Below are 11255 nucleotides of genomic sequence, written 5' to 3'. Positions count from 1 at the left end.
GTCTCTTTACCTAGCGTGCTGCCTACTTAGACAGCAGCGTTTATGACGCCCAAAATACACTACTGATGCCCAGAAGTGTTTTATAAAATGTTTTGTTTAGTTAAATACTATTCAGATGTAGCCTACCTAAAATTTTACTTTTTTTCCATTAGACTTGGATAGCAAGGAGAGTGTACACTACTGTCTAGACTGAAGAGAATCCGTAGGATTGAGACAGAGACGGATGGCGCTAAACTGGAGCACTAAAGAGAAAGCGGGCTTCATAAGTCATTTTATATAAAGTCTTTGGTTTCAGGGGTTTTAAAAGTGTGGTTGAAGAGGCTACGGGTCCGTGGAAATGTAGAGAGAAACCGTGTAAATTAAAATAAAATTGAATTCGAAATTGTATCGAATCTTTTTTTAAGACTATTTCTTTCTTTCTTCTTTTTTATTTTTTGTATTAAATGCTTCAAAGAACAGTAACAACAACTGCCATCGATTCAAATGTGTCTTATGTGGTTTAACAGCTTGAATCTTCGCTGAAAGGGTAACCCTGATCCTGTGGCTCCCTCTAGTAGACAACATTAATATCACATCTTTCAGTTGAAATGGCTGATAGTGTATAATTCGCTATTTGCCTCTCGAACATCATAATTTAAGAAACTAAAGCGTGTTTGCTCAGAATGACTTATTCTCAGATGTTTTTGAGGAGTTTGGACTTTGTGCACACAAAAATATAGGCCTGCTATGCCAATAGTCATAATGGGTCATCATACCTGACAAACATAAAAACTCTCTATAATTACTCAAAATTCAATTTATCATCATGCAAAAACGCAAAGCACAAGATTTTGTGTTAGGTTGTTATGTTGTAGCGTCCAGAGCCGTTAAACGCTTCCCGAATCTCAATCGCTGTTTGATTGGCTAAAATTAATGGAGAATATCTCGTTTTTTGATTAGAAGAAATAGATTAAAATAAGTAAATGAGTGAATAAATACATGCAGTATAACAGTACAGTATTATATTGAGTAATAAAAAATAGGTGCAAACGTAACTGCATAAAATAATGTTTTTGAGCAATGATCTTTATACAATAAATTTTAAAATCTAAGAATAATTTAAATTACAATTTAAGTCTAAAAAGGTATTTTAAAATTTAGGATGGGGTCCCTTTTCATGAGGATAATCACATGTAGGGATCTTACAGATTGAAGACACCCACATTAGACAGTAAAAGCATTAATTTGCTTTACGAACACTGGGATCCACAGGGTTCCTGCAAACAGTGGCCTTTACATTTAGTTTAATTCAAAGGGTCTTGAGAAAGTCCAGCATCTTAAGTCCAGCACGCCTCAAGCCTGATTGCCCTGGATATATGAACACATTCTCCTCATTACAGCGGGACAAATAACTCACAAATATTATTTGCTCATTCCAGTTTAATATTTATTTTCAAAAGGTTCTTAATAAAATAGAAATTAACAAATCAAATGAAATTCTTTAAAAAAAAAAATACACATTTAAAATCACAAACTACTTAACATTGGAAATTCGCTGTGAGTTTCAACAAACTGATAAATACAAGAGACGGTTCACTGAGCGCTGGATCACCACCACAGAAAGCCAAACAACTCCGACATTTACACATTTACAATTTCTTTTCAAAGACCCAAAAAAGGAAAAGGTGGAGAGAACGATGAATCCGGTGACGATGACGAAACCTTCTCTTCAAGAAGCTGTCGAACCCTGTGGCATCACGAACACAGCAGAACCTGAAGCATTCGACAGTGATCCTCAAGCGAACAGCGAGACGAACAGTGCATTAAAACGGTTCAGATGCTCGGGATCTCTCTCACGGAGACTCGGATCTCAGGACATCTCCGCGTCCTCCATCTTCATCATCTTCTTAGGGGTTCCTGTGAGCGAGTCCTGCAGGACAAGAGCACATGCTTAGAAGAAACTCAAAACCTCAAATTCTGACTAAACTGGTAATGACGCGTCTCTCCCGAATACTCATGCCTCTCCCATGGCCATTTTTTGTTTAACGATCGCATTATAGATGCATTATAACGACAGAAGAAAAATAAATTACCTTTTTTTTTAGTGACGCTTTGACCTTTTCTAGCTTGAGGCCATGATCACACAACACACAATCAACCAAATGCCACATTTTGCAATCCTGCGTAACTCGCATTTAACTGGAAAAAGTGCAGTACTACTCAAAGGTGCACTGGTGCGATAAAGAAACATTTGGAAAAATAAAGCTTTATCGGTTTAGTTCTCTCTCACGTACGACTATTGTACATCTAGTGCCGAACATCATAAGGCTAAATACAGGGTTCCTACACATTTTCAAAATTGAGTTTTTGCTTAAAGTAATAACAGGAAAATAATCTTAATTCAAATGGAAAACAAGATTATTTTTCTTACACCATTGGCAGATAATTTTGCTGGTTTTAAGGCGAGACACTACAGGTGAATAGGGTAACATTTTTAACTAGCAGATATCACCATGAAACTTTCCCAGTTGATTACCTACATTAAGATGAGAAAAAAAATGTATTACAAGTTTTCTGTAATTTAATGTTTAAATATGCAAATTAGGCAATATGTAATTAAATATGCGCTAATTTGCATATATTTAAAAAAATGAAATCTGAGTATTGGATAAAGCCAGGATAAAAATAACGCCAACTTTTGTTGAATTTATGAGAAATCTACAGACGCAAACAGACAAAGTGTAGATATTTGGACTAGAAACAAGACAAATACTAAGAAAAGCATTTTTTGCAGTGTAGTACAGTCATCTGTAAATAGTTATTTTCTGTTCTTTTCATTGGTTTTCTCAAAGTGATAACATGCACTTGCATGATATGATACATTTAATTTTAGAAATTCTTAACTTTACATCTTAGAAAACAATAAGGTCAATAGTCCTATATAATAGTCCCAATAATAAAACACATTTTTCCATACTTATCCAGACCTGGAAATTACTCAAATCAAATTTCATACTTTTCCAAACTGCGTGGGAACCCATGGGAGTTTGTTTCCGCCACAGAATAAAACATTTTAAAAGATAATTGCAACTTTATCATCTCATAATTCTGACTTTATTCCTCAAGTTTCTCTCTCACAATACGCAACTGCGTCTTCATATCATGCAGTTCTGAGTTTATATCTCCCAGTTGCATGCTATAAAGTCAGAATCGCAAGTTTATGTCTCACAATTCTGACTTTATATCCCGATATATAAACTAGCAATTACGTTTTTTATTTATTTTTCCTGTGGCGGAAACAAGCTTCGATAGGAACCCAGTTAATGTCGTATGCCTTAATATAATGAGGTTTTCACCAAATCCTGGAAATTACCACCATTTTTAAAGGTGTATTCCTGGCGGGTCTGATGTGACGTACTTCTGTACAGAATCTTACCTCCGTCAGAGACAGTGACGCTGCGTTGGCTGATGCACACTGGGAGTCAGGATCCGCAGAACACTCCACATCCAACTCAAAGTCCATGATTTCCCCCAAGTCAATCTCCTCTCTGACACAGAAACACAACACTGATTACATCACTTGCATATGCGCCTACATCTTCACTCTGGGGCGACTAAATGTCTATCATTAGACATAGGCTAATAAATGCTCAGATTTTACTCGCCAGTGTGTGTGTTTGAGGTTGAGTATAAGTTTAGCATGGATATATTTTCACTCGCTGAACACTGAGCGCTTGAGTGTTTCGCTCTCCGTCAAGCGATCTGGACTATTTCAATGTAGCGCAGTGGATGCACAGAGTATTTGATGTACTGTAAACTGTAGTGTGAGGTCGCTTTACCGTGTTTCTCACACACGCAGAGAGAGAGAGAGAGAGAGAGAGAGAGAGAGAGAGAGAGAGAGAGAGAGAGAGAGAGAGAGAGAGAGAGAGAGAGAGAGAGAGAGAGAGAGAGAGAGACTTACATACCATGCAGAATTGACGCGCTACATGTAAACGATAGTATTTGCCTTTGGAAAATGTTTGTATGTTCATTTGGAATTATTCAGCTTTTAAGAACAAGCAGAGATATGCCCGTTTCATTAGTGGGCGGAGCTAATGCGGAAAAGGCAAAATCTCATTGGCTGGACTGAGCTCATCCCTGTTATTTCAGCAAATCAGTTCGAGAAAACGCTGAGAACGTGATTAATATTCGTGAACCCAGCAGCTCCTCAATCCTCCGAGCTCCACCACCAGTCCTAAGTTCAGTTAAAGTGACTAATGTCCTAGCCAATGGCGGTTCTATTGCTCGCGGTGTGTGTAGAGGGTAGTAATGAAACCGATCAACTAAAATCCGTATATGTGCATGACATCACATATGCTGCGCTGTGATATGCTTGCGGACACACACATCGCGGTATCGACGCTAGAGCGTTATATCGTGCTGCCCTAATCATGACTGCAATCTTCCCAGAGATGGAGAAAAATCCGACTCCAGTTAGTAAACGTGTCCCGAGAAATGTTGGTACTCAAAAGCGCTTCCGTCCACGTTTTCTGGTGCCATCACTCATTTTTACCACGCATACACATAGTACATCAGTCTGGCGAGTAAACTAAAAAAATGTCCTAGCCAATGGCGATTCTATTGCTCATGGTGTGTGTATGTAGAGGGTTGTAACGGTGTGTGTGGAGGGCTGTAACGGTGTGTGTGGAGGGCTGTAACGGTGTGTGTGGAGGGTTGTAACGGTGTGTGTGGAGGGCTGTAACGGTGTGTGTGGAGGGCTGTAACGGACGGTGTGTGTGGAGGGTTGTAACGGTGTGTGTGGAGGGCTGTAACGGTGTGTGTGGAGGGCTGTAACGGTGTGTGTGGAGGGCTGTAACGGTGTGTGTGTGGAGGGCTGTAACGGTGTGTGTGTGGAGGGCTGTAACGGTGTGTGTGGAGGGCTGTAACGGTGTGTGTGGAGGGCTGTAACGGTGTGTGTGGAGGGCTGTAACGGTGTGTGTGGAGGGCTGTAACGGTGTGTGTGGAGGGCTGTAACGGTGTGTGTGGAGGGCTGTAACGGTGTGTGTGGAGGGCTGTAACGGTGTGTATGTAGAGGGCTGTAACGGTGTGTGTGGAGGGTTGTAACGGTGTGTGTGGAGGGCTGTAACGGTGTGTGTGGAGGGCTGTAACGGTGTGTGTAGAGGGCTGTAACGGTGTGTGTGGAGGGCTGTAACGGTGTGTATGTAGAGGGCTGTAACGGTGTGTGTGTGGAGGGCTGTAACGGTGTGTGTGTGGAGGGCTGTAACGGTGTGTGTGGAGGGCTGTAACGGTGTGTGTGGAGGGCTGTAACGGTGTGTGTGGAGGGCTGTAACGGTGTGTGTGGAGGGCTGTAACGGTGTGTGTGGAGGGCTGTAACGGTGTGTGTGGAGGGCTGTAACGGTGTGTATGTAGAGGGCTGTAACGGTGTGTGTGGAGGGCTGTAACGGTGTGTATGTAGAGGGCTGTAACGGTGTGTATGTAGAGGGCTGTAACGGTGTGTGTGTAGAGGGTTGTAACGGTGTGTGTGGAGGGCTGTAACGGTGTGTGTGTAGAGGGCTGTAACGGTGTGTGTGTAGAGGGTTGTAACGGTGTGTGTGGAGGGCTGTAACGGTGTGTATGTAGAGGGCTGTAACGGTGTGTGTGTAGAGGGTTGTAACGGTGTGTGTGGAGGGCTGTAACGGTGTGTGTGTAGAGGGCTGTAACGGTGTGTGTGTAGAGGGTTGTAACGGTGTGTGTGGAGGGCTGTAACGGTGTGTATGTAGAGGGCTGTAACGGTGTGTGTGTAGAGGGTTGTAACGGTGTGTATGTAGAGGGCTGTAACGGTGTGTGTGTAGAGGGTTGTAACGGTGTGTGTGTAGAGGGTTGTAACGGTGTGTGTGGAGGGCTGTAACGGTGTGTGTGTAGAGGGCTGTAACGGTGTGTGTGTAGAGGGCTGTAACGGTGTGTGTGTAGAGGGTTGTAACGGTGTGTGTGTAGAGGGCTGTAACGGTGTGTGTGTAGAGGGCTGTAACGGTGTGTGTGTAGAGGGTTGTAACGGTGTGTGTGGAGGGCTGTAACGGTGTGTATGTAGAGGGCTGTAACGGTGTGTGTGTAGAGGGTTGTAACGGTGTGTGTGGAGGGCTGTAACGGTGTGTATGTAGAGGGCTGTAACGGTGTGTGTGTAGAGGGCTGTAACGGTGTGTGTGGAGGGCTGTAACGGTGTGTATGTAGAGGGCTGTAACGGTGTGTGTGGAGGGCTGTAACGGTGTGTATGTAGAGGGCTGTAACGGTGTGTGTGTAGAGGGTTGTAACGGTGTGTGTGGAGGGCTGTAACGGTGTGTGTGGAGGGCTGTAACGGTGTGTGTGGAGGGCTGTAACGGTGTGTGATCTCACATCTGCTGCAGGTCTCCAGCGGGGGGGTCCCAGGCGTGCAGCTTGACCCGCCACAGCTTGATCTGCTGGTCCCACGAGCGCCGGCTGTACTTCTTAAACTTGTTTGGAGTCTTCGGATGAACGCCTTGCTCTCTCATAGGCCTAAAATCACAAAAATAATCTTCAGCACTTTGACAACAAGACTGTGCGAGAGGTCATAGCAGATCACTACATCATGATGTCACGCACTTGGGCACTTCTTTGATGTATCGGTCGTACGCGAGAGTGTTCTTCCCGTAGTTGATCTGCTTCTGGCGGCGCACGAGTATGGTCTCGTCGGTCTCGAAGTCGCCTTTACCCGGAGAATCCTTTGAGTCTCGAGAGTCTCTGGAGTCTGAACTGGGGGAACGAGAAAAGCTCGGGTTACGACTCAATCCAGGAAGAGTTATACCTGAAGTACAGCACCGATCAAACGTTTGGGGTCAGTGTGATGTTTAATGTTTTTAAAAGAAGTCTCACCTGATTAAAAATACAAAAACAGTAATACTGCAAAATATTATTATAATGTAAATCATCAGTTTTCTATGTGAATATACAGTAAAGTGTAATTTATTATTTTCAGCATCATTACTCCAGTCTTCAGTGTCACATGATCCTTCAGAAATCACTCTAATATGATGATTTGATGCTCAAGAAACATTTATGATTATTATCAGTGTTGAAAACAGTTACATTACATTACATTTTATTTCAGGATTCTTTGATAAAGTTCAACAGAACAGCATTTATCTGGAATAGAAAGCTTTTGTTTTTTGTTTTACTTCAAGCAAACTGGTGTGACGTCACTTCAATCAAACTCAGGCCAAGAAGTTGGTTTTGTGTTTGAAACAGCTTGACAGTAAACTTTCCGGAAAAGTTCGCTCTGTCTGCTAAACCCCTTCCAGCTCCCATTGGTTCGTATGGTGATGATGTAATATGTGGGTGTGGCTCTATTAGAAAATGTTGTAATTCTAATTGAAAGAGACACCGTATTTCATGTTTAATACTGTAAAGCTGCTTGATTATAAGCAATATGTTGTATAAAGTGCGATATAAATACACGTGATGTGACTGGAGTGCTGAATAGGCTCTATGCACGATTTCCGCCCGCCCAGTTACATCCAGTGCTGCGTTGCAAGCCGTTTTTGCATTCGGTGGAGATAATGGTAAATTACACTCGCTGTTTACAAGAACTTCCAGCGGTTAGCGTGAATGATGTTAACACTATTGTGAGGTAGTTAGCGGTCAAACCTAAGAGTAAGAAAGAGAAGGGCTTTAAATTATATATTTTGAGCTACATCGACAACTTTGAGGGCGATTATTCTCATATCATGCGAAATCCGACCAGCGAATCGGTTTCTAAACTCTCCGTTTCTGAGAAAATGAATTTATGAAAATTGTGCCGCTAGTGCACTTCGCTATAGAGCGCGCTATGCGGAAGACGCTGGCTGAGATTCTACCGGAAATACGTCAGCAGCGTTCGTGCATAGAGCCTATTGCAGAGCTTACACCTCAGAGGGCGGAGCCTAAGAGCCACACCCACATATTACATCACCATTCGGACCAATGGGAGCAAACTTTTCTGGACAGTTCACTTTAGCAAGCGGTTTTGAACTCCCGAAACAAACCTCGCTATGGCCTGAATTTTGCATGAAATGACGTCACACGATTTTGTTCTTTTGCTTAAAGTATATCGGAGCTGTACGTAAAGAAATAAAAAACTGCCCCCCAAAAAACCTGCCATTGTTCACCAAACCAGCCCAAACTCACAGCATTGTTGGAGCCGATGTTTTGAACATAGGCAGAGGAATCAACATAGGATTCGAAACAGAGAGGATCTTAACATGGGAAAGTTGCACCAGCTTTTTGGAGACGTAAACACTGAACATGTTACAATCACAAACCTTCCAGATGAGAGTTTTCTGTCTCTTTGAGGAACATCCACTGCAAGAATCCTCCTCCTGTATCTGGAAAACAGAAATCACCAATTAACGGCTTATCAATACGGTTAATTAACAAATCAAATTTATATTTAGCCAAGAAAAATGGTCCTGTGTGTAATATAAATCAGATTTGATTGAAAAGCATGAAAGAAGCGAGGCAACGGACCGATGCATATCGCGGCGGACGTCTGAGCGCATCTCCTCGGCCTCGACCTCGTCGCCCCAGCTCTTCACTCTCGACACCGGACCCTCGCTCTCCGGGGTCGTGAAACTGCACACAAACATTACATCACGTCAGACACGTTTAGTGACGACAAATGATTTACTTAGATTTTAAAAGTTCAAAAAAGTGCATACAGCCATCATAAAATTTGCAGAGGTCAGAGGTCACTCTGCCGCCGGAACTGGTCTCACGTATGGTCGTTACCGGAAGCCAGTGGTTACAGTTTATAAAGTTATAAAAAATTGATATTTTTCTTACAAAAAAGCATGGCTTCGCTTCAGAAGGCCTTTATAAGAGTCACATGGGTTACTTTTACAGAATGTCACATAAATTAAACAGTGTTATGTTATAATATATATATATAATGATAAATTGTGTTATAGATTCTCTCTCCAACTATTTTGGATCGATTCAGAGAATTTCAGAATCGAGTCTTAGTTTTTAAACACAGATGCGTGATGACGCTGCGTGTGCTTTAGAAACAACCGTATTCTTCTTGCTTCTAATCTCTCTCTCTCTCACACACACACACACACACGACACCGTTCAAACCTTCCGAAAAATAATCTTTCATAAAGTTTGGAAAGGTTTAAGTGAAATACAAGGACATTCGCGGGCTTTATCGCACAGGTTATGCCGCTTTGCTTGATGTTACCAATTTTCCTCACAAATGCTCTGCTAAGGCATCATTTATGTCTTTTGGAACGCAGTTGGCTTATATATATTAAAAATATGAAAATTTCTGAGAAAGCCGCTTTCAATTTAAAATACTCGCGCGCGTTTTGTGAAGAGCGTTCGCGTCTGTGAGAGACTCATTGGTTAAATGTACTTGCATCTCAAAATGCTTTTATGTTGCGAAATTAATGTAAACACGATCAGTTATATCTTAAACCAACAGGACAAACCACATCTTATATTTCAAAAGAGATCTGAGCATTAGTGTGAATGCAGCTTATCGTATCTAAACTGAGAGAAAAAAAAACAGCTCTTGAACGGAAAGCGTTCAGACATACTTTTAAATACTGAAAGCACTCTTTGTTTATTGCTTGTAATGGTTTTTTTTGTTCCTATTTGTTATTTACTAGCTTTTATATTTTGAAGCTATATTAGTTTATATAGCCTATTAAAAATTCTTAACATGTAACATTTTTGAATAATTATTTCGTATAATTACACATGTAATTAAAGATTTTAAGTGTCATTAACAAGATTAATTAAGAAAAAAAGTAGATCATGAGGTGCCTAAAGATTCCCATCCCTATACAATGATTTATTGCTTGTCTTTGTCGAATAATACAGAAGATAAAGAACTAGTAGTACTAGAAAGTAACCGCATATTAAATCGCAATATTGGTAAAAAATAAATAAATAAAAAATAAGCGCAATTAGATTTCAGCCCTATGATGGATGCACTTGGGCTTCAAAATTTAAGGTACCATTTACTCCCATTATAAAGCTGGGAAGAGCCAGGATATTTTTTAATATAAGTCAGATTGTATTCGTCTGAAAGAAGAAAGTCATACACACCTAAGATGACTTCGAGTGAGTAAATCATGGGATAATGTTCATTTTTGGGTGAACTATCCCTTTAACTGACCATCACTCGAATGCCAGGATGAGATTAGATGCAATTTAATCAAATTAGCAAAGAAGTTAGAATTGATGCATCTGATAGACCGAACAAAATGTCGAAGTAAAGGTGACTCTGTTGAGAAAGCAGTGTTTCATGCACAGGTTATTGGGATCAGAGTCTGAACGCACCTCTCGGGTCGGCGTGAACATCTCTGATCTCTGCCCAGATCTTCTTCAGCTTTCCTCAGACTACCATCTGCTCCGCGCTTCCTACACTGGGACCATCGGGAAGAGCCTTTGTTCCTTCAACCAAGACAAAAGACATGAGAAGCATTAAAAAAAGAATGAGTTTTACACATTATCTGAACATTGCACATGCATTAAAATGAGCAGTTTATTCATTTATTTTGTAAATAAATGAACTCATGCAAAAACATTAATCATTATACACACTTGGCCACAAAATCTTCCGTGCTGTAAATATCGTTTTGCACCAATAAGCAACTTTTTAACCTAAAACAAGCTAATATACTGTTTAAGTTAGCCTTTGTTTTCAAGGCGCCACAAAATAATCTGCTGTCAACACACACTGCTCACTACAACAGAAATATAGCGACTGAATAAAACAGGCACACTGAGAGAGGTATTAATGTTTAATCATGTAGTTTTCATGAATGCGGTGATAAAATCTTAATGTTCTCATGGCGCCAAATGCTCATTTACACTCCAAACGAAGGCGGGAGAACTTCACACCTCATTCACTAGCTGCAGAAATGCGTCCATAATTAAAAGAGTTAGGGATACATGGGGGAAAACGGGAATAAGTTAAAAGGAGTGCAAAAACGCATGCTTTATTAACCCAAAATAGACTAAATGTTGCACTCCGGAAGACAATAGCTTAACGTTACTTAGTGTCTGGCTATGCTAGCAAACCGTGCAGCTATAAAGTCATAAACCATGAAAAGTAAAAACCGACCACACACATCAAGTTTTGAACTTCTTACCTGTTTTCGTCAGGTTTGCAGTCGTTTTCATAGCTGTATCTTTGCTGTTCGGACATTTCTTCAAGTGGAAATTATAAACCGCGCGTACGAACAGCAGCCGGGTTTGGATTAAACCGCGCCAACGTCCCGCAGTGTACGTCAACATCC

At 41.1% G+C, this 11255-nt stretch overlaps 1 protein-coding gene across 1 annotated transcript; it reads right to left on the bottom strand.

Annotated features, from left to right (window-relative positions):
- Window positions 1-1401: 1401 nt before the first annotated feature.
- slbp (stem-loop histone mRNA binding protein) lies at window positions 1402-11255 on the bottom strand. The gene is made up of 8 exons (XM_084132379.1): window positions 11109-11255; window positions 10294-10407; window positions 8476-8580; window positions 8271-8333; window positions 6577-6726; window positions 6349-6489; window positions 3416-3527; window positions 1402-1909 (listed from the first exon to the last, which is right to left on the bottom strand). The coding sequence occupies exons 1-8, from the start codon at window positions 11162-11164 to the stop codon at window positions 1850-1852; spliced, it is 801 nt and encodes a 266-aa protein (XP_083988505.1). The 5' UTR covers window positions 11165-11255; the 3' UTR covers window positions 1402-1849.

Source organism: Abramis brama, assembly GCF_963993115.1.
Source record: "Abramis brama genome assembly, chromosome: 13".
Lineage (NCBI taxonomy): Eukaryota > Metazoa > Chordata > Actinopteri > Cypriniformes > Leuciscidae > Abramis > Abramis brama.
The sequence above is the reverse complement of the archived record's forward strand: the minus strand, read 5'-3'. Positions and strand labels throughout refer to the sequence as shown.